Below are 27436 nucleotides of genomic sequence, written 5' to 3'. Positions count from 1 at the left end.
TTCTGTGAAACAAATTTATTTGTCTGATTGTTTAAATACACAGTCATTTTTTTCAAGTTTTTAGCCTAGTAGGGGAGCATTCTTCTTGCATGAGTTTAACCACGAGTCCCTTACTTCTTGGTGAATTTGGAGGAAGCACATTAATCTAAATCTTCAGTCTTTATTGATGCAGCTGTCTTCTCACAAATCCAAGAAATTTCAGAACTGCAGCAGGAGATATAAATACTTCCTTTTTGAAGATAAGCATCTTTTGGATCCATTGATCTGGGCATATTCTTTAACACTAAATCTGAAAATCAATTCATTTAAAATTCATTATAAATTTTGGATTTGAAATTTGATCATAGTTCTGTGTTCTCAGTCATCAAATAACATGTATCTGAACATTGAGAGACCTTCGTTTCCACAAGACATCAAAACCCCAAAAGCTGGCATATCTGAGTTGTTTATTTCAAGTTAATCACAAGTTAAAGACAGAGCTTAAGAGAGAAAATGAATGACTACATGGACGTGGTTGTGCCATCAGTCCTTAGTACCCCTGCTAAGGAATTGGTACAATTTTTTAGAAAATAAGGCTTATCAAGTCTAAATCTCCTGGGTACCCCAAACTGATTTTTATCCAAATAATGTGCATTACAGTGAAATACTCTTTCTTGCTTTGGCGCTGGGCTTCCTCCATCTTATTCTCAGCATATGCACTTGCTCCGAGCAGCTTTACACTGCAGGAAGTGGCTGTGATCCGGAGCTCAATTTCATTAACCTGTGTGTGACAGCCCTAGTAAGGGGATTGGTCCCCAGGCTCTGAACTTTGTTGCCGGGGCTACCTCTTCCATACTTTAATTAGGAGTGGATGGAAGAGCCAGGGATAATTAAAATTCCATTGGGAGAAGAGAATCATCTTTTTAGATTCCAAAATGGAAACAACTGCACTTACGAGGTGTCATAGTCCTACTCTGTAAATGCTCAGATTAATGTGTAGTCATTTCATGCCCAGTATTGCTCCATTTACAATGAAGTTACTGTCATTTTTGTGTTTATTACCTTGCATGTGTTTTTTGCTAATATTATTTGTGTGAAACCAGATTAGTCAATTGACTATGACTAATTGTAATGATTAGAGATGAGGGTTGATTTGAGTAGAAACAGCCATGGCAAAACTTTGGAAATGGATGAAGATAAAGTGTACCTGGGGAGAAAATATAGCCATATCATTGTTTACTCTTCAAGTTATGTGTGAGTCACAGCTGAAGCACAGTATCTTTTATGTAAAATGAGAGATTACAATTCATTTTAAGGAAACTGACAACATGCATTAAAGAGTAAAGCAGGAGTGAGGTGGTTGGATTAATAACTTGACAGGTATACGGAGGTAGAGAAAAACTTATTACACCCAGAAAGATGCCAATGGTCTCAAATTTCACTAATATACAAATACCAGGAGAAAGAGGATTAAAGATGGTGGTGTGAGAGGTGGTACAGAGCCCTCCTCCTAAAACCACACATAATATGAAAATATAATTAATACCACTAATCCTGAAAGAGCAACTGGAAAGAAGGCTGTGACAGACTATACACCTGGAGAAAAGAATAGACTTCAAGGAACAGGGTAATGTGTACCAAAGACATGACCTGAAGGGACCCAAGCCCTTCCCCCACTCAAGCTCACCATTGGAAGGAAGAGAAATGGAGTGGGGAGGGAATGGAGGCCTGGGACTGCTGAACACCTAGCTATGGAGATCTGCTCTGGGGCACAAACCTACATTTCATGGTGCTCTGGTGATTAGGGGGGTTGGAAAGCTAAGACAGGAAAAATACCTGGAGAGACTGAGATTCCAGTCACTTGTGGAAAACAGGGATCCATATGCAGCTGCTCTGCTACAAAAGAAAGGCAGGCAGTCTGAGAGACTTCCTAACAACAAGAGGGCTGCTAAAGGGGCAAGGATTGCACCAAGTTTACTGCTCAGGAGAAAGGACAGGTTGACAAAATTGTCCAGGTGCACTCAGCCCAGCAGTTTGGGAACTTTAACGAACTTCAGGTGCTGCAGCCCACTGGCTGGCTACACAGCTCCAAGGCCCCCCTCTGTGATACACAGCCTTCTGTGTCTTGGCCAGCCTGCACCTCACTTGCAAACCAGCAAACCCTGTACGGGCATTAGGCCAGCCAGAGGGAAGCCTTGCCTACAGCAGCTACAAATGCAAAGCATAGAGGCTTATACCTATGTGCTTGGCCAACTGGTTCTGGAAGTGGAGAAAGGCATAGCAGCTGGGAAGCAGTAAACAGCTCTTTCCCTCCCCCCAGGTACCAATACTCTCCCCTGAGACTCCCAACATTGCTCCAAGGACTGAGCAGCTCCAGAGAGTATAGCTTCTGGGCACCAGAGAGCGCCACATACAAACATGAAACATCAAAGGAACCTAGTTCAAAGCAAAATCCTACATACACCAGAAAAAGAGTCAAATGAAACCAATCTCATGAATCTTCCTGAAAGAGATTTCAAAATAAAAATCATAAATATGCTCATGGAGGTACAGAAAAATATTCAAGAACTCAGGAATGAATTCCAGTCAGAGATCCAACATTATGGAGCACAGTATCAGGAATGAAACATACAATGGAAGGTTTTAAAAGTAGATTAGATATGGTGGAGGAGACAATAAATGAAATAGAAATTAGAGAAGAGGAATACAAAGAAGCTGAGGGACAGGGAGAAAAAGATCTCTAAGAATGAAAGAATATTGAGAGAACTGTGTGACCAATCCAAATGGAACAATATTAAAGGCACCAGAAGAAAAAGAGAGAGAAAAAAAGGGACAGAAAGTGTCTTTGAGGAGGTAATTACTGAAAACTTTCCCAATCTGGGGAAGGAGATAGTCTCTCAGGCTGCAGAAGTGCACAGATCTCCCAACACAAGGGACCCAAGGAAGACAATACCAAGACATATAATAATCAAAATGGCGAAGATCAAGGATAAGGACAGACTATTAAAAGCAGTCGGAGAGAGAAATAAGATCACATACAAAGGAAAGCCCTTCAGGTTATCATCAGACTTCTCAGCAGAAACCTTAGAGGCCAGAAGGGAGTGGCATGATGTATTTAATGCAATGAAGCAGAAGGGCCTGGAACCAAGATTACTTTATCCAGAAGGATTATCATTTAAATTTGAAGGAAGGAGTAAACAATTTCCAGGTAAGCAAAAGCTGAGAGAATTTACCTCCCACAAACCATCTCTACAGTGTATTTTGGAGGGACTGCTATTGATGTAAGTGTTCCTAAGGTTTAATAGTGGTCACCAGAGGTAATAAAACCATAGTAAAGAAAGTAGAACAGTTAATTACTAAGCAAATGTCAACTTAAATCAACTACCCCCAAAGTCAGTCAAAGGATAGACAAAGAGTACAGAATATGATACCTAATATATAAATAATTGAGGAGGAAGAAAAAGGAGGAGATAAAAAGAACTTTTAGATTGTGCTTGTAATAGCATATTAAGTGAGTTAAATTAGACTCTTAGATAGTAAGGAAGTTACCTTTGAACCTTTGGTAACCATGAATTTAAAGCCTGCAATGGCAAAAAGTACATACCTATCAATAATCACCCTAATGTAAATGGTCTGAATGCACCAATCAAAAGACATAGAGCCACTGAATGGATAAAAAGACAAGACCCATCTATATGCAGCCTATAAGAGATTCACTATAAACCCAAAGACATACACAGACTAAAAGTGAAGGGATGGAAAAAGATATTTCATGCAACTAATAGTGAGAAAAAAGCAGGAGTTACAGTACTTGTATCAGACAAAATAGACTCCAAAACAAAGAAAGTCATAAGAGACAAAGAAGGACTTTACATAATGATAAAGGGGTCAATCTGACAAGAAGATATAACCATTATAAATATTTATGCTCCCAATACAAGAGCACCTAGATATGTGAAACAAATACTAAAAGAATTAAAAGGGGAAATAGAATGCAATGCATTCATTCTAAGAGACTTCAACACTCCACTCACTCCAAAGGACAGAACAACCACACTGAAAATAAGTAAGGACACATAGGCACTGAACAACACATTAGAATAGATGGACCTAACAGACGTCTACAGAACTCTACACCCAAAAGCAGCAGAATACACACTCTTCTCAAGTACACATGGAACATTTTCAAGAATAGATCATATACTTAGCCACAAAAAGAGCCTTGGTAAATTCAAAAAGATTGAAATTGTACCAACCCATTTCTCAAACCACAAAGGTATGAAACTAGAAATAAATTATACAAAGAAAACGAAAAATCCCACTAACACATGGAGGCTTCACAACATGCTCCTAAATAACCAATGGATCAATGACCAAATAAAAACAGAGATCAAGTAATATATGGTGACAAATGACAACAATAATTCAACACCGCATAATCTGTGGGATGCAGCAAAGGCTGTGCTAAAAGTGAACTATATTGCAATATAGGCCTACCTCAGGAAAGAAGAACAATCCATATGAACAGTCTAAACTCACAATTAACGAACCTAGAAAAAGAAGAACAAATGCGGCCCAAAGTCAGTAGAAGGAGGGACATAATAAAGATAAGAACATAAATAAATAAAATCGAGAAGAATAAAACAATAGAAAAAATCAATGAAAGAAGGAGCTAGTTCTTCAAGAAAATAAACAAAATAGATAAATCCCTAGCCAGACTTATCAAGAAAAAAAGAGTCTACACATATAAACAGAATCAGAAGTGAGAAAGGAAAAATCACTACCAACACCACAGAAATACAAAGAATTATTAGAGAATACTATGAAAAACTATATGCTAACAAACTGGATAACCTAGAAGAAATGGACAACTTTCTAGAAAAATAGCATTTTCCAAGGCAGACCCAGAAAGAAACAGAAAATCTGAACTGACGAACTACCAGCAACAAAATTGAACTGTTAATCAAAAAACTACCTAAGAGCAAAACTCCTGAACCAGATGGCTTCACCGCTGAATTTTATCAAACATTTAGTAAAGACCTAACACCCATCTTCCTTAAAGTATTCCAAAAAGTGGAAGAGGAGGGAATACTTCCAAACTCATTCTATGAGACCAGCATCACTCTAATACCAAAACCAGGCAAAGACACCACAAAAAAGAAAATTACAGACCAATATCCCTGATGAACATAGATGCAAAAATACTCAACAAAATATTAGCAAACTGAATTCAAAAATATATCAAAAGGTCATCTATCATGATCAAATAGGATTTATTCCAGGGATGCAAGGATAGTAGAGTATTAGAAAATCCATCAACATCATCCACCACATCAACAAAAAGAAGGACAAAAACCACATGATCATCTCCATAGATGCTGAAAAAGCATTTGACAAAACTCGGCATCCATTCATGGTAAAAACTCTCAAGAAAATGTGTATAGAGGGCAAGTACCTCAACATAATAAAGGCCACATATGATAAACCCTCAGCCAACATCATACTTAACAGCGAGAAGCTGAAAGCCTTTCCTTTAAGATTTGGAAGAAGACAAGGATGCCCACTCTCTTCACTTTTATTCAACATAGTTCTGGAGGTCCTTGCCACAGCAATTAAATAACACAAAGAAATAAAGGGCATCCAGATTTGTAAGGAATAAGTTAAACTGTCACTGTTTGCAGATGACATGATATTGTACATAAAAAACCTTAAAGAATCCACTCCAAAACTGCTAGATCTAATATCTGAATTCAGCAAAGTTGCAGGATACTTACAAAATTAATACACAAAAACCTGATGCATTCTTATACCCTAATGATGAACTAGCAGAAAGAGAAATCAGAAAAATAATTTGATTCACAATTGCATCAAAAAGAGTAAAATACCTAGGAATAAACCTAACCAAGGAAGTGAAAGACCTATACTTTGAAAACTACAAGACACCCATGAGAGAAATTAAACAAGATACTAATAAATGGAAACATATCCCGTGCTCATGGATAGGAAGACTTAATATTGTTAAAATGTCCGTTGTGCCTAGAGCAAGCTACAGATTCAATGAAATTCCTATCAAAATTCCAACAGCATTCTTCAATGAAATAGAGCAAATCATTCTAAAATTCATATAGAACCACAAAAGACCCTGAATTGCTAAAGCAATCCTGAGAAGGAAGAATAAAGCTGGGAGGGTTATGTTCCCCAACTTCAAGCTCTACTACAAAGCCACAGTAATCAAGACAATTTGGTACTGGCACAAGAATGGAACAGACTAGAGAGCCCATATATAAACTCAACTCTATATGGTCAATTAATATATGATAAAGTAGTCATGGACATACAATGGGGAAATGACAGCCTCTTCAACAGCTGGTGTTGGCAAAACTGGACAGCTACATACAAAAGAATGAAACTGGATTATTGTTTAACCCCATACACAAAAGTAAATTCAAAATGGATCAAAGACCTGAATGTAAGTCATGAAACCATAAAACTCTTGGAAGACAACATAGGCAAAAACCTCCTGAATATAAACATGAGCAACTTCTTCCTGAATGCATCTCCTCGAGCAATGGAAACGAAATGAAAAATGAGCAAATGGGACTACATCAATCTAAAAAGCTTCTGTACAGCAAAGGACACCATCAACAGAACAAAAAGGCAACCTACAGTATGGGAGAATATATTTGTAAATGACATATCCAACAAAGGATTAACATCCAAAATATATAAAGAACTTATATACCTCAACACCCAAAAAGCAAATAACCCAATTAAAAAATGGGCACAGGATATGAACAGACAAGTCTCCAAAGAAGAAATTCAGATGGCCAACAGGCACATGAAAAGATGCTCCCTATCACTAATCATCAGGAAAATGCAAATTAAAACCACAATGAGATATCACCTCACACCAGTTAGGATGGCCAACATAGAAAAGTCTAAGAACACAAATGCTGGTGAGGTTGCAGAGAAAGGGGAACCCTCCTACACTGCTGGTGGGAATGTAAGCTAGTTCAACCATTGTGGAAAGCAATATGGCGGTTCCTCAAAAATAGAAATACCATTTGACTTGAGAATCCCACTCCTTGGAATTTACCCAAAGAATACAAGTTCTCAAATTCAAAAAGACATATGTACCCCTATGTTTATTGCAACACTATTTACAATAGCCAAGATATAGAAGCAACCTAAGTGTCCATCAATTGATAAATGGATAAAGAAGATGTGGTATATATACACAATGGAATACTATTCAGCCATAAGAAAGAAACAAATCCTACCATTTGCAATAACATGGGTGGAGCTGGAGGATATTATGCTCAGTGAAATAAGCCAGGTGGAGAGAGACAAGTACAAAATGATTTCCCTCATTTGTGGAGTATAGTAATGAAGCAAAACTGAAGGAACAAAATAGCAGCAGACTCACAGACTCCAAGAAGGGACTAGTGATTACCAAATGGTAGGGGTGGGGAGGGTGGTTGGGGAGGGAGGCAGAAGGGGATCAAGGAGTATTATGTTTAGTACACATGGTGTGAGGGGTCACAGGGAAGGCAGTGTAGCACAGAGAAGGCAAACAGTGAATCTGGCATCTTCCTACACTCATGGACAGTGATTGCATGGGATATGTGTGGGGACTTGATAATATGGGTAAATGTAGTAACCACATTGTTTTTTCATGTGAAACCTTCATAAGAGTATGTATCAATAATACCTTAATGAAAAAATATACAAATACCACATATTATATTAAAAATATGAATGCAATTGTATCATTTTAAAATAGTTGTGATGAGGAGTGTCCCTCAAAATATTTGGTTTTATAATTGCCAAAAGAATTTTGCTGAACTATGTGCCCCTTTCCTTATTTTTAAGCTGTCATCTGTTTGCTCACAATTGAAATAGTTGCAAAAAAATGTATTTTTCAAAGTATCAGATATTCCATATGTACTTTAAATATTTTCATCAAAATTTGAAGTGGCACATTTAGCTCATTTTAGTTCATACCAAACACTTGCCATATATATAATCTAATTGGCTACTCCCCACCACAAAAACCCATCATTAAACCAGTCAGCCAATTTAGACTCTCTTTCTTTTAGAAAATGGCTGACAATTATTCTATTTAAGTAAACATGTTAATATATGTTCCTGGGATAGACACCATCCTTCTGGACTGTGAATGCTGGAGAGCCATGAGGGCCGAGGGGCTGAACTCACGATAAATCCTAATTTTGCCACTTACGAGCCAAGTGACCTCAGGCAGGTTATTTAATCTCACTGTGACAAATTTTTCATCTATAAAATGTGCCGGAGTCCAGCTCCAGCGGGGGGGTGTGAAGCCCAAAAGGATGAGACGGAGTCGGCGCGTGGAGAGACAGGACACGGAGTCAGATGGAGGTGGTCTCTTGACAAAGTGCCGATGACAGCTTTATTTATACCATTTTGCACAAGGATATGATTATTTTTTATTATTTTGATGATTAACTAGAATACACAGTTGGTTAATAAGTATAGGCAAGCTTTTTTCTTTCTTTTACTTTCTAATCTATTCATGGTTGGTCAAGCGTTAGACAGGTGATTGTTTTTCTTTTCTTTGACCAAAACTTTTCTCATTAACATGGACTCTATTGTGTTTTACGTTTCTATGCAACACAGTTTCTAAGAAGTGCATGTGACCGCAGGAGCGTGCAGTTTGTAGCAGTGACTATGGAGTCTATCAGCTCAGGGTGAAATACAGGTCACCTGGTACCACAGTTAGCTAGGATTTTTTTCCACAAAAATATTCTTAGAGGCTTTAATAAATTTATAATCAATCTAAAATCATAAACTCATATCTTTACTTTATACCCCTTTATAGGGCACAGTAGGCAGCAAACTAAATTTCCCCTTCTTATCTACATTTCTCTTTCTTCTGTGTGGATACTAAAATCTCCTTGACATATGCTACACAGCTCTCTATAACTCCACTACTGCAGGGACTAAACAAGTTCTTACATGGTGAACAATGCAAGGCCATTCATATCATAGAAACTGTTTCTGTTTTAACTACAAACTTTAAACTATAAACAAGTCCAATATGATGTATAATTATTCATTTGATTTTTATACTTTATATATGAATCTAATAAAATATTAATGTAGTAGATAAATGCAAGATATAGATAGAAAGCATGATTTAGAACTGTAAGAAGGCAGGTGTAGATGATTAGGTTTGTGCTTACAGACCAGGTCTTAATCCAAGCTGAACAAGGGCAACAAAACATCCACAGGTGTAGAAGATTTCTCTCAAAACTGGGGGGGTGAGGTTCTAAGCCTCACCTCTGTTGGCCCCCTTTTTCTCACGTGATGGCCGCCCTGCGACTGTGCCTGTCTTAGGTTGTTCCTCCCTTGAGGAATCTTACCTGTCTCTGACTAAAACCAGCCATCTTACGGGGCCATACAGGGAGATGTAAAGCTGGTAAGTGAGAGAGAAGTAATACTCTTTGAAAAGGTTAGTTTTTCACTTCTTTGCAGATTTATGCTCCGTAGCTTCTATGCCCAGCACTTGTTTTTGAGGTATTTTTACTTCTTGGAATATGGTACTTGGTAATTTCACATATGAGGCACAAATTCTAGTAAAGGTGAGGCACAAATTCTAGTAAAGGGCTGTGATTTAGGAAAGAAGAAAAACAAACTATAGAAGTAGTAGAGGGAAGAAAGCATGAGATGATTAATTGTCAACAGGGTTATTCTATTGAATATTCTCTCATGACTCTATTTCTATAAAACTTTCCATCACTAGTTTCACTAGCAAAACAAGGGGGGCATTCTCAGTGGAAATGGGGTGGTCAATGTTTGACTAACTAACAGCAGGTTTCGGTACTTTATGCTAAGATCACCATTTGGCCCTGCGTGTTCTATTCTTCAGGAGCACTGTCCTGAAAAGCTTTTGGGAAGTTTATGTTCTCATCTTTTCCGTGCTGCTTAGCAAAGGTTAGCTTAGTCTTTGGCAACAATGCAAGTAAAAGCAAAGCCAATAGTATAATGGAAAATAACAGAATCAAGGTGGGTAATAGAGGGAGCCAGCTGCAAAGACCCCTGCCTTATGGGGGTCTTCTCCCAGCCTGAGCTTTGCTACACAGCTTGAGTAGCATGGCTCCCAGCAAAAATGGGATTACGACAGTGCTTTTATCACAGGGTTAATATGGATAAAGCACCATGAACATAGTGAGCACAGTGTGTTTGTTAAATAAATTTAAACTAATAGATGAACTTCAGTGTCTTGCTATGAATTTGTTACACACATGAAATTAAGTATGCCTCCTTTCAATATTTGTTACAGAACCTCTCTTTTCTTTGTATGTTGTACTCTTGTTTTAATCTAGATTTATCATTTTAGAATTAACATTTGTTTTCTTAGGATTTCATTTATTCATATTCTTAGCTTGTTTTTTCCTTCCAGTTAGAGACTTACAAGGATGGAGACGGGATAGAGCCATCATCCCACAGCCAACTTTTGCCAGTTGGGTCCCATGACAAACCCAACCAGAAGAAAGACGACTCAGATAACGGCCGTGACTTCAGGAAATCCTCAGAGAGAAAACAGGAAAAATGGCATGTGAGAGCCACATTTCATTTTGCAGAAGTAAGATAGATGGGAACATTCATTAAATTTATTTATTCATTCTCATTCAAAATGCACTGAACTCCTACAATGTGAGTCAGAAACTCCATTTATTTACTTTCCATTATGTTAATATTTCCTATAACCAGGGAAGGAGATTCAACAAACCTTTTCTTCCGAGCTATCTATCTTCACCAAGGTGGAGTTCTTTTCTGTGCAGTTTTTCCTACTGTTAGTCCAGGTTTTCTCCTCATTTGTTGCAAAATAATAGCAGCTGTTTTGGTACCACTGCCACATCTGAGAACAAGGATTACATTTGTGGTCTGAAAAAGAAATGACACCCAATCATACAAGCCAAACAACTCTGGGATGACTGAGGATGGTTTTGGAAACGAAATCATTGATTTTGACAATAGAGTCTTAGACCCAGCACCCTGAAAGCATACTGCTCTAGGAGCCTTTGAAAATGAACTCCCTCTTGATTATGGGTTGGGAGAATGGTGACTGAAATTATCTTTTCAGGGCTCTGTCTTCTGGCCTCAGAATTACCAGCTACACTTTTAACTTCTTATAACAACAGGATCACCTAAAAAATTGTTCATAAAATGAGGAGCTGAAGTATGCAGATTGGTATCATTTCAAGATGCTTCCCAAATTTGCCTCTATTTTAAAAAATATTACATGGATTTGTATTTTCCCTGTCTTCTGTAAATTTAGTGCAACATCATTAGGGGGCTTTAGATAACAAAACTCTCATACACCGAAGTGGTGCATATAGTTCAACCTACACAGGGCAACAGATTTGAGCTGACTGGTCAGGTCGTGATTACCTGAAGTGTGAATGACTAGCTCTCGGCAGAGTTTGGTGGCCATTTGTTCCTGCCTCTGCAGTAGGTTGGAGATCTGTGATTTGAGAAATTCCTCCTCTGTGGGGAAGTTCCTGTAGCTGCTCAGCTGCTGGGGTAAGTTATCTTGCTGGTGGTGGATGATTTCCTGAAACTGACTCAGTTCCTTTGAATCTGAGTTAATTTCATTTGACGTCTATAGAACAGATGAGAAGTTCATATATCCTTCCATTCTCATTATAGCCATTGATAATTCCCTTTACACAGACGTATTTCTTGCATGGTTTAATATTTATCAGTAACTCCTATTAATTGAGTCATTAGGGAAGAAACACACCAGAAGTCTTTCTATTCCAAAGTGTTTAGAGCTCATCATTATAATTTTTTTCATATTGTAATCATGATTGTGCTTGAATTAAAATGATGGATTAATAATTACATATCTCTGACATTTCATCTAAGGCAGTGCCAGTCTTTGTAGCATTTATTTGGTGCAATTTTTTTCTATTTGAAGTTGGTTCATGTAATTATTGTTTTAATAGGAACAGAATCCTTTGGAGCAATGGGCATCTCGAAGTATAATCTACAGACAACTTGCATTAGAATCAACTGGGATATTTGTATTTTTTTTAAAAAAGCAAATTTTAATGCCACACTGGATTGTTTCTGGTCCTCATCCACACAATCTGTATTTTGAATAAGCACTTCAGGGGGTTCATAAGCACAATAAATTTAAGAACTACTGCACTAAAAGTACTACATTTTAGGGAAGAAAAAGTATTTACTCTTCTATGGTGAATCCATGAATATATATCATAGCATGTTCTTTTTAAAAATATACATCATTGTAGAAGTTCAACCACTAATTCTCATAGTATTGGCTATTGAATATCTGTTTCTGCTGCTGCTAAGATACATTTCTTTACAAAAGATATTAGTCTCTATTCTCTACATCATTAGTCTCTATTCATACATCCAAAGTGGTTTATCTAAATCCTGATTTTTTATTAGCTCTTACATGAAAAAAATGAAAGCAGAGGAGTTAGTTGGTGATAACTCAGCAGATAAGCTTCTTTGACTGCAAGTCCCATGAAAGTGAACACAGTGCCAGCTCCTGCTCTATGCGTCATAAACTTAACAACATCTTACAAAGTGGGTATTCTCAGGATGTTTTTTCATTTATTTTAGTCCAGGACTGCCCAATGCGGGTTCAGAATTAAGGGAATACTTGTTTTTGGCTATTGTGCTTGGAAGTGGAGCATCTGTGGTTATGTGGGGATGGTTCCATGTTCAATACCAGGCAGCAATTCCTCCTTGTCTGCATCTTTTTTAAATGTACAGCAGGCAGGATGTTACTGCTGTGTAGAAGTTGTTTTCTGCACTACAAAGGTCTTGGGTGAGCAGATTCGACCACTCTTGTACTAAGTCTAGTGGTGAATAAAATGACACAGGTCCTTGAACGCACCTCCCTTGGTTCCCTGTTTTCCACCATTGGGATGATAAGTGGAAATATTGTCAGTACAGAAAAGAAGCTCCTTGTTTCAAGCAACAGCTTGAAAAATGAAAATTGTCCTCATAGTCCAGTCTAGTTTGCCAAAATAAAGCAATGGACTTGGGGCAAAATCCTCACAATAATAGAGTATGTCTCTGGCTGCCTAATATTAGAGACATGGAAAATGAGAGATATGAGGGGCAGAAAGTACTAGAGTATTCAGGGTATAGTGCCTATCATACAATCAAAGCTGAATTTTACACAGTCTCCAAATGTGTTTCTTAATCACCTTTCTTGGATGTGATGCAAATACCCTTACATGGAATTCCCAAGGTCACCGGTCCCACCAGCAGCAGCAGACAGAGAGTCGCAGACTCAGGGCCGCCTGCCGCCACCTCGGGGATGGAGCCGGAGACCCCGAGGAGAGGCAGCAGAGGAGGGAGGGGCAGGCCGGCCCTGCGGCCGTGCGCACGGGCGCCTTATTTCTCCCTCAGGAAGCTTGCTCAGCTCTGTAGGATCTCCTGCTTCTTCAGTGCTCCCGTCCAGAAAACACCTGCAAACCTGGGCTCTCCTCCCTTCCTTTTCTCCAGGTTCTCTTAATTTTTAGGTTTTTGTTTTACTCATCACACACGTTTCTTCTACACGGTCACTGAATTCATGAATAAGGAATTGTAGAAACTAATTCTGTGGATGATCCTGACTATCCGAGAGATCTCAAGTTTTTGAGGTTACAAACCTCCACAAGACAAGTGTTACTGTGGATTTTACCTCTATCCATGATCCATTCCATTTCTCACCTAGTAAATAATGAAGGAACACCGAATGAAAGGTGTGAATGTGCCGTTGAACCTACAAACCACAGAATAGACCAGAAAACCAATAGATAATCCTTCAAAATACCACCTTTATACATATTTACACAAATAGTTCTCTCATTTACCTCACTTTCTAGCCCTTAATTCAGGATCTAATGGCATCTTGCCCAATATTTCAGATAGATTCAAGCAACGTGTCCAGGGACACTACCCCATGTACTATATCCACAATTTCCTTTTTCACAAGGATTAGTTAGATTATTTTTAAGAAATGTATAACCACCTTTATTCGACACATACAAAGTCTATTCCCAGCCTCTTCTCATGTATCACCCCCTCCCTCCAGTGCTGTGCAGCCACACACAGGCTTAAACTAAAAATAAATCTAAGCAGAAGGGGAACATTATTCATATGTTTTAGATGATTCAGGACAAAAATCTGAACTGTGAAGAGATTTTGAGGATAAGGAATGCGGTCTGATACACTAAGTTGGATTCTTGACCACAGAGACTGCAATTTCTTCCAAACCAGGTATAAGGGAATGAGCTGCAGCCGAGAGCTGAATGAACTTCCCAGTTGTATGAACTTGGTTCAGTCATTTAGTTTCTTTTAGTGTCAGTTTCCTCATTATACTGGAGAAAATACTAATATTATTCCATGTACTTCACAATTATATTTTGATAAAGATATAATACATATAAAATACTATATAGATATTGTGGATATTGATTCAACACTACTAATTATACAGGGAATTTCAGCTCCCTAGACATTTTTTTAATACTTAAAAAACAGAAACTATCTCTTGTCTATTTCTGTCTTTCTTATCCTCCAGTTTTTCCCTTCAGTTATTTATACCCTTTAAAAGAAAAATTCCCTCCACCTCCTGTATTTTAGAAACCTCCTATCAGTCACCTATAAGAATATTCCCCTGGCATCTCTTGCAAGGTATAAATATGAAGGACTGCATTCATAAAAAGAAATCTGTTAGTCCCCAGATTCAATGTCTGGCATGCCCAATCAAACGTAACTAGAACACAGAGTCTCGCTGTAACACGGAGCTTCATGAAACACTGTGACGGCATGCAATTTGAGGAAGTCCTGAAAGCCACCTACTTTTTCCTTCAATATTGGGAACACTCATTCTGCTGATGTATTCCACAACTTCGTCTCCATTTCGGAGGTTCCACAGCACAGGGTGGCTTTAGGGTCGGTGTCAAAGCCAGAACCTCAGGCACTTAACACCTGTCGTTCCTCAAGGTCACATCTTGCTCTCTCTGAGCTCCTACTTCTTTCCCTTAGGTTACTTCCATCCCGGTTATTTCCTGCTCCAACAGGATCCTGAAATTCAAGTGTCGTGTCAGTCACTTCTTCAGACATTGCAGAAGAAAGCACTCTGATCAATTATGTAATTAATGTGTCAATATCTTCAGGCCCATGAACAGGATGTTCTTTTCAAGGCTGGGAGCTTTTATGCAGACTTTCAGCTGACCCAAGACCCACCCCACTATCTCTCTGTAGGGACAGAATGACAATCAGGTTTCCTGCAAAGAAAGTGAGAGAAGTCAAATATTCTCCTTAGAAATTAGAATACTTTAGATTCAACTGTCTGCTCTTTCAGCATCGTTTCCTGCTGTGAAGCCAAGAAGGGGTACTTGGAACAGAGCCGGTATGGTGGTTTCATGAGGGAATTTCCATGATTCTCGGGGTAGAGGCTGCTCTGAATATTTCAGTAAAGGGTCAGGTTGTTGTTTTTACAGATGTCAAATGCCAGCCACTCCTGTATGGAGACATTGGATCTGGTTTATATGCCCCCATATCAGATATGGGATATCCATCACACCAAGAAGAGTTGCATGATTAAAGGGCACCCAAACCTGGCTGCTGTTTTAAGAAACTGAAGTGTGTGTGTGTGTGTGTGTGTGTGTGTGTGTGTGTGTGTGTGTGTGGAGAAGAAATTGCTGGCTATTCGAACTGTGTAGGAATGCAGTTCCCTCTGGCGTGGCTAAATTCCTAACAGAATAATCCTGCAAATAAGACCTAATACTCAGGATGAGATGAAAACAAACAAAACCCAACAAACTACCTGAAGTTTCAGGAGAGTGAAAAAGGCAGGCAGATCCTGAGAAGGAGACGGCACAGGATAACTGGGCTTGTGTTTTTGTTTTCAATCTGCTTGCTTGGTTGGTTTTTAGCCAGAGGGCAGCCAACAGTCACTGTTGCAGGGCAGCTCAGACTCTCATAGAAACATGCAGCCTGTCAGGCCTGAAAACTCAGAAGACGGAGTTTGGAGCAAGCACAGCAACAGGAAGGCTGGATGTTCATGTAGGATACTGGATGGGGGGATCTCTGGAGTATCTGTATGCCTCGAAGTCTTCGTTAGCTACAATTTCTTTACATTTCATTTACAAAATAACTTTATAAAATAGCCACCCTCTGTCTTCTTTTTCTTAGACCTAAAAATACCCTGAAAAAGATGTTTTCACTAGTACTGAGGTAAACTCCCTGCCCCAGAATTTACACTGTAATACTTTCAATTTCAATAACATCACATAAGAAGTGAAGAGTGGACAGTTTATATAGAAAATGTTCTGGCTGCTTTTTGGAAGAACACAAGAAACAACAGCCGACTGCAGGTGCTGTTGGTTATGTAACCAAACTAGGCGTCCAGCTCAGAGGGCTCTAAAGGACTGCATTTACTCATATATCACCATAACTTACAAAAAATTCATGAATTTACGTAAGAAAGCAAACTGTTCTTAAGAACCTGCGTAAGATGGAATTATAATACCCTCCAAAGATATCCATGTTCTATTGCCCAGAACCTCTGAATACAGTAGTTTACATGGCAGAGGGGACATTGCAGTTGTGATTAAAATTACTTGAAATGAGGAGATCACCCCACATTACCTGGGTCGGCCCAATTTAATCACAGGAGTCTTAAGGGTGAAAACCCTTTCCTAGATATGGTCAGAGAGAAATATGACACAAAGTCGGGTTAGAGAGATACTAGGTTGCTGGCTGAAGGAGGAGGACGGCGGCCAAGAGCCAAGGTGTGCGGGCGGGGGGAGGCGAAGTGGGGAGTGCGCTCTCCCACCGAGCACTTGAAAAGGACTTCGGCCCCTCCCCAGCCTTGACCTCACCCAGTGAGATCTACAGCAAGACTTCTAACCCATGGAGCAGTGAGACGATTAACTTGTGTTGTTTGGTAAAGCACCAATAGGTAACTAATACAGAACTCAAAAAAATATTTGAGGGTGTAACTCTGGGGGAAAAATGTTTTCCCAGCCCAGGGCAAATAGCTTTGAAACCAAAAATCAGTCAAAAGGAAACATAAAGTGGGAGAAACCCTTTTATTTTTTACAAGAGTTGTCCACTTCAGCTTGTCCATGTCTCTTGCTGCCCTGCTGTGAAAAGGGGACTCCACCCAATCTCTCTGGTCCAGATATGCCCTGGCTCACCCTTGTAATCACCTATCGATATGGAGATTGACCACTTCTCTCCACCCCTTGGAAACACCTATTGATATAGAGACGCACTAAGGCCAGGCCAGTGGAAAAATTACAATTTTACTCACACACCGATGCATAACTAATACAGAACTCAGAAAAATATTTGGGGGCTATACATGAGCAAGGGAACTGAGGAAACTTTTCCAAACATTTCCTTTGGGGTAAGAAGATTAGATAACTATACTCAGGGGGAGGATTTGTTTTGGGGTTTTGTCTTCAGATGGCTGTGGCTTGACCCAAAACCTCTCAAGGTCCACCTCTGTGTGACGATATTAATCAAAGGTTTCCAGAATGAATTGCACCCAACACAGAGGTGTAAATGAATAGCTGATGGGTTGCAGAAAAACAATGTTATAGTAATAATTCTTCAGTAACATTTGTGCATGATCTCTAAATACATAAATGTACATATATTTCTTGTTTATGTTCTTTTTTTTCAAACTAACAGAATGCTCAACCAAAACAATATATGTGTATATTTGGAGGCTCTGGGTCATAAGCAACTAAACTCCATTGCCAAAAATGTGAAAATGAATAATAAATCTATGTTTATGTTTCTGTTCTAACTACATTAGGAAAAGCAGAGACCACTGATATGAAGAAAAGTTAAATCAAATAGGTGATTACAAAAACAAGAACTCAAGGATGTTTTTCTGTCTCTGTTCTGGTCTTTCACTTTCACCAAATTTTGCAAAGGCTGTTTTCATTTTCATTTCCCTGATCCTAAAGTTCCCTAAAAAGATATTTAACCTCTTACTATCATGTATGAAATAATGCTTGGGTAAAACAATGATGAAGAATTTCACCTGGTTCCTAATTATTTCTACAAGGAAGAAAATTTATCATGCTTCCTACAACTTTCTACTATTATGATCCTAAAAGATTATCTATGATTGGTTCATAATTCTATTAATTTAGACATATCTGTCTATACTTTTCTGCCTTAAAAAACCTAGCATCTTTATAGCTCATTTTATCAGATTACACTATCAAATAACACACCTGTTGCAGTCATCTACCAAATTTTAGGGTGTTTCTCTCCATTTCTTAATCATTTTTTTAACTGTCTTAAATCTCCTATTCACTTCTACTCCTGTAATGATTATTAGTGATTTCAGTATCTTACAGGAGATAATTCCAATATGCTGGGCTCTTGGTTCCTGGATTTATATCCAATAACCTTGGCTACAATCACGTATCAGCTACCCCCTATGGTGATCATACTTTAAAGTCCAAAACTGTAGGTACTAGCCACATAGGACTATTTAAATTTAAATTAATTGAAATAAAAAATCCATTTCCTTGGTCATACCACTTACATTTCAAGTGCTCAATAGCCGCACATGGCTATTTTAGACACTTAGATTCAAAGAGTCTGTGCTCCGTGAAGACCAGGACTAGGACTTTCTCCATGAATACTTCCCACCAACTTCAATTTCTGAAACACACTTAAATTAATGAAATATTTACTTTATAATAAAAGAGATCGTTTATGTAAACTGCCTCTTAATCTCTAAACTATTAAACAAATAAAAGTTTTCTGCCAAATTCAAACTCACCAGGTTATTTGGAGTATTTTTCAGCTATACTTTGCTAAGCCGAAAAAACCCCTAAGGGAGCGATACAATAAACAAGCAGAAATAAAATGTCAGCACAAGGCCTTAGGGTGGTTAAGAAATATCTAGCAAAGCCTCCGGATTTGGGGAAAGGGAAAGGAGAAGTTTGTTATATCTTGCTCTTTTTCCTGCAGTTCTCGGCTTAATTTTTGCTGAGTAACTCCGCTTGTATTTATAGGCTATGCAGAGGGAGAGAGCAGGATCAATGCTAATGTCACCAGCACTTCCTTTGACCCAGAGAATCCGGTATTCGCCTGGCATATTTCTAACACCACAAAGCCATGCTTGGGAGATACAAACAAAGGCAAATAAATTTTTATGGAACAAAGATCTGGACATAAGACCCTCAGCCTGTGGCTAGAGTCATCAAAGATCCAAAACCAGTGGCCAATGGTGCATTACACTCATTAAGAGGAAAGAACCAAAGGAGAATTCAGAGGCTGAATATCGTCTGAGGCTCAGTGTTACCCATTTCAGCTTTACCTACCTCGGTGTTACATGTATGGTTTTAAGCATTCATGACATGAAGTAAGCCCAGCATGTTTCTGGTGGTTTGCAAGAATAAATGGAATAAATGTCATTGAAACTGTACCCTCCACACTCTCTCCTATCACTTGGGCACAATCACTTGTCAGGGTTTCTGTGTGTTTTAGGAAAAGATCACTAAAGCAAGGCAGTGGGGGAGAGGAGCGGAGGCGGGGGAGAAGCCTCCCGACTGCGTGTGTGAGTAAACGTGGGCAGAGGACGGGAGGGAGGGTGGAAATATTTCTCCGTCTGATCTAGAAGACTGGGGGCATCGCGCCTTCTTAGGAGGAGTGAAGAGCCTGCGTGGGCTGACAGAGGAGTTACCAAAGGGAAGCAGTGGTAGAATTAAGAGCAAAGCCTGAATTCACCCTGCTCATTACGGGGAACTCCTAATTATTTTACCTGAGATAAGAAACTCAGGGACAAAATGGGTTGGAGGATTTAAAAACTGTGATTGTTTGATTTTTAGCACTGTTATTCGATTTGGAATTTATTTGAAGTAAGGGGATTTTAGATTAATAATTGGTTGCTGCTGAAAACACCATGCTCTGTTTGGGTTATTTTAAATCAGGCAATGCCTTTCATGTCTGTTTTGTTTATTCTTTACACCTTTTGAAATAATTTGAGGTGTGTAGGGAAAGGAATTTTAAAATAAAAGACTATTTTAAGAGATTTGGCAAAGAATTCAGAGTGAAGGGAATTAACAGGAAGTAAAAACAAATATATAAGATGGCCCAAAGGGTAAGTTAACAATGAAAATGCCTGCAGTGAGATCCTCTATAATTACTATATTGAAAAGATCAGGCTAACATTTTACTAACTAAAAAGAAAAAAAGAGGAAGAAATACATTTATGAGATAAATGCCTAATAGTTTTTCAGGAGAAGGGAAGCTTTTCTGACCATGCAGTTTTAACAAAATATCTGATGTAAAACTACCCTAATGACAAATAGATATCATTCCCATCAATATTCCAACAATTAGCACATCAGCCAGCTTTCTCTGGCTGTTCTTATAACTATTTTCATTATAAGTTACAATAACGATGTGAAAAACCATCTCCTCGAGTTAAATGTGTGGAATACATTGTTATATTGTGATGTTAAGGGCATAAAACCATCCTTTCCCCAAATAGCTCTTCATCTAAGCATTTCATTATACTTGAAATTATATAACTTCGTTGAATTAAGATTTCTCCATTCCTAGAAATTCACTTTAAAGTGAAAACATTACTGCAAGACAATACATCAAGTCTCAAACTCTGTATTATTTTACTTTGATTGTTTTCCTTCAATGCCTAAACCTGAACAGTAGGAAGCCTGCCTCATGTGAAGTCCTCAACTTTTTGAAACATTTGGTTTGCAAAAGATGCAATTTAGATAAATTCTAGGACATAATTAGAAGTGGCCCCTTTAACGCAAGACCATGAAACATGTAATATACTTCATACTAAATCAAATTATATTAGACTTCCTCCTCACAATGGGATAGACTGCCTGCTGGTGTTCTACCCATGAATTTTCATGAGAAGTTAGTTTACGTAAGCAATATGATTTAGACTCTGCTAAGGTTAAGATGCAGCATGAACTTCTGTTCTTTGAAAGGATGCATGTGATGCAGTATTCCTTCATTCAGAGTTAAAGATAAGGAAACAGGAAACAAATGCCATATCTACTCCTTTACAGCAAGTTATTATTACTTTTGTATTTTTATGTTCAAGGTCCATGTATCTCTGACCAGCTATGAAAGAGCTTCCTGGAAAAAAACACAAAAACAAAAACCAACAAAAAAATGTGCTGCAGCTCATATGGCTCCACCTTAGCAGAGACTGGAGGACCACAGCTTGGGAGACGTTGAAATCCTGAGTGGACACTACATTTTGCAAAGTCACCGAATCCTGAGCTCATTTGCAGTCCAAGGCAAGCCATGCAGGATGAAGATGGATACATCACCTTAAATACTAAAAAATCTCAAAAACCATCTCTCAGCTCAGGTAAGAAATGCCCACAGCCAGCAATTTGGAGATTAATTATTGAAATGGGTCAACCCTAGTTACCCTTTCCTACTAGTGATAGCATGTACCGTTCTATTTCATTTCCTGTATGACCTTTATTTTCTATAGCATTTGATTAGTATCTACATAGGCTCTGAGAGACTTCTTTAGAATATAAATAGCAAGAGACACAAGCAGGGAACATGATAGTAAGGCTTATAAAGTTTAAGCTAGAGGGATGAGAGACCAGAGAGACAACCAGAGAGAATGTTTTACAACCCCCTTTTCTAAGATGTCAGCAAATGGGTGTGATTCTCCAGTTGTTGCTTATAAAAGCAATTGTTTATGGGGTGGGCATACAACAAAGACACACACAATGTGTCTGTTTTAACTCAGAGAGAAGTCCTTTGGGGATGGGGAAGGATATGAGGAATGGGAGAGGGTTGTGCTTACCGCTGATGATCAACAAGGGAACACTGGCAAGTGCTGCTAATGAAGCGGTTTGTACCACTTGAAAAGTCTTGAGAGGCAGGCGCAGGGATGACGCCGCCCCACGGCTATGCCACACTGCCTGCCTCTGACATCTTTATTGTGTGCCCGCAGTTCACCCAGCTTCCTCATCTGTGTGGCGTGTGACCACTTTGATTCTGCTGATCTTGTGCATGGGGATGGTTGTTGGGCTGGTAGCCCTGGGAATTATGTGTAAGTACTGACTCCTTGCCAAAGTTTTAATCTGAGAAGGTACCACCTAAGGGTCCTGGTGTATGTCACAAAGACTAGTTGTCACTATCTGTCTGTCACTATTCCAATCATCCTATACATAGCTGCCAAAATATTCTCAATAAAGGAGAACTCTGGTCTTCCTCTTCTGATTAAAATCACCTTTTTAGGCATTTTTATTAATTAAAAATTACTTTCAAGAATTTTTCCCAGGTCTTTAAGATCCTCCTCTGTATAGATTCACACTACCTCTTGGAACTATTTTTTTCTATCTGTTTTTTCTCCCTGTCTTTTCTTTTTCTCCCTATCTCAATATCCAGTTTCCTCAGGTTCACAAATGAACCCCCTCCCTGAAAATTTGCTCATTTATTCCCTCCTCCTAAAATGACCACCTACCTTCCCATTTTGCTTAATGGATGTATTTACTTCGACTAAGAGATAATTCATATAAACTTAATTTATAAATATCTTTTCTTCCTATAAACCTAAAAACCTCCCAATGTCACATTATCCTCTAGTAGTTTGTATACTCATTTATTTTTTCATAAGATATTTTAGAGTCTTTCATTTGCTATCTATTAGTTACCTGAGTATCACAGTACTTTGAGCCTAACAAGGAATCCATAGGTATCTTCTAAGTGAATGAGTAGTTGGGTACTACATTAAAAACAAAATAACAGAGAATATTCACCTCTGTGAAACCTGCTTAGAAATCTGAATTTGAGGAAATGTCAAAACCATGGCTTCGGGCATATGGTTTGATCGTGGCATTTGCCCTATTTGTGATTGTGTCTTCACATGCTCATTTGTCCTCTTGGCTGACCTCCAAGTGTCAGTTTTGCACGGTTAATTTATTGTTTCTACTCCCCCCACTTCCCTTCACCTCTTTTCAGCACTCATTTGCTCCTGAGTATCTAGTAAATGCTTCATAGATCGACAACTCCACTGAAGTTAAAGTTCATTGAAAAGCCTTTGCACCACTTTATTATCTCAATTGAGAATCACTGTCTAATTTTTACATGCAGCTGTCACACAGCAAAACTACCTACAAGCTGAGAAAGAAAGTCTCTCGGGAACTCTGCAACAGTTAGCAAAGAAGTTCTGCCAAGATTTAATCAAACAATCAGAAAAAAAGGGCAGCTTCAGTAAGTATGGTTTGGTCACCTCTTCACCACCCGTCCCAGGAGTATTTCTGTGCTGCTATCTGTAAGGGATCTTGAGATCTGCGAGAAACATTGACTATGGCAAAAAGTAAGCCTGATTTAGAATGAAAGGGGTCCTATCCTTGGTTTCCCTTAAGACCATAAATGCAGCCCATGTGACACAAACTGGAGATATTATGGAGACAGTTGCTATGGATTCTTCAGGCACAACGTGACATGGGAAGAGAGTAAGCAGTACTGTGCTGACATGAATGCTACTCTGCTGAAGATCGCCAGCCAGAACATTCTGGTAAGGGGATTCCCATCTCAAATATTTTGGAATTATAGGAGAAAAATCTCAATGAAAAATGTTTTTTTTAAAAAAAAAACACTTTTCTCATATCTTCTAGTTTGCACTAATCTGAAAACCTTATCAAGCTCAGTAACAAATGACAACATTTGAGAGTAGGAAGTGGTGAAATAGGATGAATGAGACTGAATTCTGGTGTTGTCTCTGCACCAAGTCATTTAGCCTTTTGCAGCGTCCTCGAATCTCTACTAATTTATGAAAGAATCTGAAAGTATAAAGAAACTCAGTACGATTGTACAATATAAATAACAGTGTTATCCTAATATTACATGCCTTCCTGTCTTCTGTTAAATTGTTGGCAATCTGAATAAACTATAATGCAAATTCCATCTTTTCATAAACTGTCCCAGACAAGTTTTGGTACAATGTTATTTGTAAAATATACAGCATTTCAGTTGAAATTTTTCTGCTAGACGTGTCTCCTCTTCTACCTTCCTCTCTTTGACAACTTCTAACAAAGGCTCTGTTTTCTTTTCTTGGTGCAATTTTTTTCTTTTTAAATTGAAATATAGTTATATATAATATTACATTGGTTTCAGGTTCGTAACATAGTGATTCAAAAATTTTGCACATTACTAAATGCTCACCACAATAAGTGCAGTTACCATCTGTCAACAAGGATATTATATATATGGACTATATTCCCTATGCTGTACTTCCATCCCCAGGACTAATTTATTTTACAATTGGCATTTTGTACCTCTCTCTCCCCTTCACCTAATTCACCTGTCTCCTCAGTCTCTGCCCCATGGCAGCCACCAGTCTGTTCTCCCTGTTTAAGTCTTTACACAAGTTCTATTTTCAAACCAAATACATCCACATCCATTCATGTGCTCTTCCTTTACTGTTTAATGTGGCTTTGCCTTCTTCATGAATCCTGGGAGCAAGCCAGAAACCAAGCCTTGGAATCTGCCTTCTACCCAATAAGAATTATATTTTTTTTAAATGGCAGACATTCTTTATGGTATTTATCCTACAGTTTCTAATATAGTGATTATTCACTTATTTGATTTAAGAAATAAGCAGTCAAAAGTCGCTTTCACACAATATTTCTCCTAGAATGCCATTCTGCACCTCATACGTTTGTTAACAAGCTCAGGTCATTTTTTTTTTATTTGCCCTGTTTTCCTGGTAGGTATAAAAGTAAATGAACATTTCACCTCCTTTTAATTTTGTTACCCATAGATTGATAGATGGACTGATCGACTCACCCATTAATACAACAAATACATGGTGGAACTTTTCCAGGACCTGAAACTATACAGTAAATAACCATACCTAACCTAAAAGTCCCTAAGGTCATGAAGTTTATATTCTAATCAGAGCAAGAAGTAATGAACAAAACAAATAGGTGCAGTGTAGTAGATAGTGATAACTCATAAGCAGAAGAAGGTTTAAGTCAGGAAAAGTACTGCATGTTATTTGTAAATCCCTTTGAGAAAGACATCATATAATTCTTTTACCCAAATAACTAAAACAGATTAATACTACTGTATGTAAGTTTGGTGGGCAAGCTTAAACAATGCAGCCAAAGAAAGCAGAGGTTAAATCTAGGGAATGTAAAGTTTGGCAACAATGTATTTCTTTTTATTTTCTTTCTCTAGTTGTTTACTATTTATCTCATTTAAGGGCCATATATGGTATTCTATTTGGGACTCTAATCTTCAACTGATGGAAGAAAAACACAGAAATATTAGAATGTCAACTATCTTGTACATGTTTTTCCCCTGCCCTACAAGTATTTTTTTATTCTGAAAAAGTGAACTTGACTCAATTCTAAATATCAGATATAATTAATTAATATTAATATAGACATATGATCTACTTTTTTTTCTGGTCCATGGTCTTGTGATGCTCTGTCTTTATGTCATTACAAGAATGATGGAAGCATTTTGACCACTGTATTTATTCGGTTTGCAATAGGAATACATCAAAAACAGGACTGCATTAATTCGTTGGGTTGGATTATCCTGCCAGAATCCTAACAAGGTCTGGATGTGGGAAGATGGCTCAGTTCCCTCCAAAAATATGTAAGTCACTGGACACTCAGAATATAAGGCAGAACTAGGATTTCACTCCTGAGATCCTCTATCCTCTTGAGAGCAAGTTACTTGAAAGTTGGAAGGTGGCTCTGTACCTACTGAGGGTCATATAAGCAGAAGCTGAGCCATTCATATCTAATCCTAACAAGAGAACATTAGTACTGAAACAGTTCTGCTCTCCCTACCCTCTCATTCCTCTGCTCTTTATCTAATCACAATCCACTTCTACTGGTAGTTTTTTCTGGTTCATTTCTACCCTCAAGTGTACCATTAGAACATTTTGTGTGTTTTGTTTTGTTTTATGTTTAGCTTGATCTGTTTCTCTTCACATCTTTTTAGAACAAAGTTATCATCATTATTTCATGGTTGAAAGTTATTGCTTTCTTTTGACTTTTTAGTATCACATTATCCACTTTTCCACTCCAGGGGTCTCCGAGAATCAGACACAGCATCTCAAGGTGGTCGTAATGTTCATGTCATCTCCATCCTTCCACAGACAATCCAGGCAAAGGGGCCAACTACATTAAGCATTACTTAATATGGTTTTCAGCACCTTTTGTTCATCCTGTACATCAAAACTACAATGTCTCTCCAGTTAAAATTTAAACTGATAAGCAAAACTTATACAATCCGATCATTGCTTAAAATGCCAATTAATTTATTCAACAGATATTAGGGATTTACTATGGGTAGGAACGAAGCTTGCTACAAGGACAAGCCAGCTTCTTCACAGACCTTGGGCTTTTTCTCCTACCGCTTCATTCACAATATTGCAGGCTAACCAGTATTCCCTCCCTTCTTTCAACAGATCAACTTGTTTTGTTGTCTAAGGGTTTTTGTACTTGTTCTTTGGCCACTCTCTGAAATTGTCTATTTATTTGTTGGCTTCTTACCAATATCCTCTCCTTCTAAGTTCCCAAGAAGAAGGGACCTTTCCTTTGTTTTCCACTCTATTATCAGCACATAAAACAACTTTGGGACAGAGGAGTTATCCTACAAATATTTGGTAAATGAATCAATGCATTATCAATATATTCTTGGTTCTCTTGTCATAAGCAGTGTAACAGAATAGAGATAAGTTAGCAGGCAATTACAATCCAGTGTGCTGTCTACTGTCTCCTATCCTCATTTAAAAAATACATCCCAACTTTTCCTTGAGCTCAATCCCTGCTGTGCAGCTCCTTGCCTTATAGAGCTCTCCCACCTCCTCTGCTTACCTAAATCCTCTCCTTCCTTCAAGACAGAAATAAGGTATGATCTTCTATGAAAAGATTAAAAGATAGAGCCTTTCCCAACCTTCCAGATCTCCATCCGTCTACAAGTTCCTCTGGACTTCTTACATACCTCCCATTCACTGGCTGCTTAATCTTCTGCTATCTTAAATGGCTCTTGAGTGTATATATTTTATACTTCCAAGCAGATCAGAAGTTTCTCAATGATCTAAAAGTTGTTTTTACCTTTTCCCCCCATGCATTTTGTTTCCACTTTGTGTCACAAAAGACTACACCCAGAGTTTGACTGTTGATGGCTGATGAATTTTCAAAGGAACTCATTCTCTTCTCCATTTACAGGTTTCAGCTTTCTGAAAATGGAAGAGAAAATAAGTGTTGTGCCTATTTTCATAATGGGAGAATCCGCCCTACCTCCTGTGAGAACAAGCATTACTTCATCTGTGAGAGGAAGGCAGGCATGGTGAGGATGGACAAGCTGTTGTGACAGAGAAAGATGCACAGAATGTCATGACCAGGGTTTGACTGCACAATAAAAGATCTGGATGAAGGAA

At 38.3% G+C, this 27436-nt stretch overlaps 2 protein-coding genes across 5 annotated transcripts; one reads left to right on the top strand and one right to left on the bottom strand.

Annotated features, from left to right (window-relative positions):
* On the bottom strand, window positions 1-21976 carry LOC108385215 (C-type lectin domain family 12 member B). Its single transcript, XM_073222208.1, is given in 9 exon segments — window positions 1-243; window positions 245-289; window positions 10433-10548; window positions 10751-10905; window positions 11413-11637; window positions 13245-13289; window positions 13292-13340; window positions 15028-15278; window positions 21833-21976. Coding segments are annotated over 8 exon segments (825 nt in total). The 5' UTR covers window positions 15115-15278; window positions 21833-21976; the 3' UTR covers window positions 1-140.
* LOC140842978 (C-type lectin domain family 1 member B-like) lies at window positions 10445-27436 on the top strand. Of its 4 annotated transcripts, none has more exons than XM_073222204.1 (7): window positions 10445-10576; window positions 21107-21379; window positions 21983-22081; window positions 23125-23244; window positions 23400-23551; window positions 25535-25641; window positions 27225-27436. In XM_073222204.1, the coding sequence occupies exons 2-7, from the start codon at window positions 21313-21315 to the stop codon at window positions 27367-27369; spliced, it is 690 nt and encodes a 229-aa protein (XP_073078305.1). In that variant the 5' UTR covers window positions 10445-10576; window positions 21107-21312; the 3' UTR covers window positions 27370-27436. The 4 variants fall into 4 exon arrangements, with proteins under 4 accessions (XP_073078305.1, XP_073078304.1, XP_073078307.1 ...); XM_073222203.1 differs by having other exon boundaries at window positions 10472-10603; XM_073222205.1 differs by lacking the exon at window positions 10445-10576 and adding an exon at window positions 19533-19585.

The sequence above is a fragment of the Manis javanica genome, chromosome 15 (assembly GCF_040802235.1).
Source record: "Manis javanica isolate MJ-LG chromosome 15, MJ_LKY, whole genome shotgun sequence".
Taxonomy (NCBI): Eukaryota; Metazoa; Chordata; class Mammalia; order Pholidota; family Manidae; genus Manis; species Manis javanica.
This window is presented reverse-complemented; position numbering and strand designations above follow the sequence as displayed.

What these genes read in the sequence shown, in the direction of transcription:
- LOC140842978 (XM_073222204.1), top strand. Translation starts at nt 21,313, where the DNA reads ATGCAGGATGAAGATGGATACATCACCTTAAATACTAAAAAATCTCAA. An exon ending in AGAAAAAAAGGGCAGCTTCA is followed by an intron (nt 23,245 to 23,399) that starts GTAAGTATGGTT and finishes GTTTCCCTTAAG; the next exon opens with ACCATAAATGCAGCCCATGT. An exon ending in TCGCCAGCCAGAACATTCTG is followed by an intron (nt 23,552 to 25,534) that starts GTAAGGGGATTC and finishes GGTTTGCAATAG; the next exon opens with GAATACATCAAAAACAGGAC.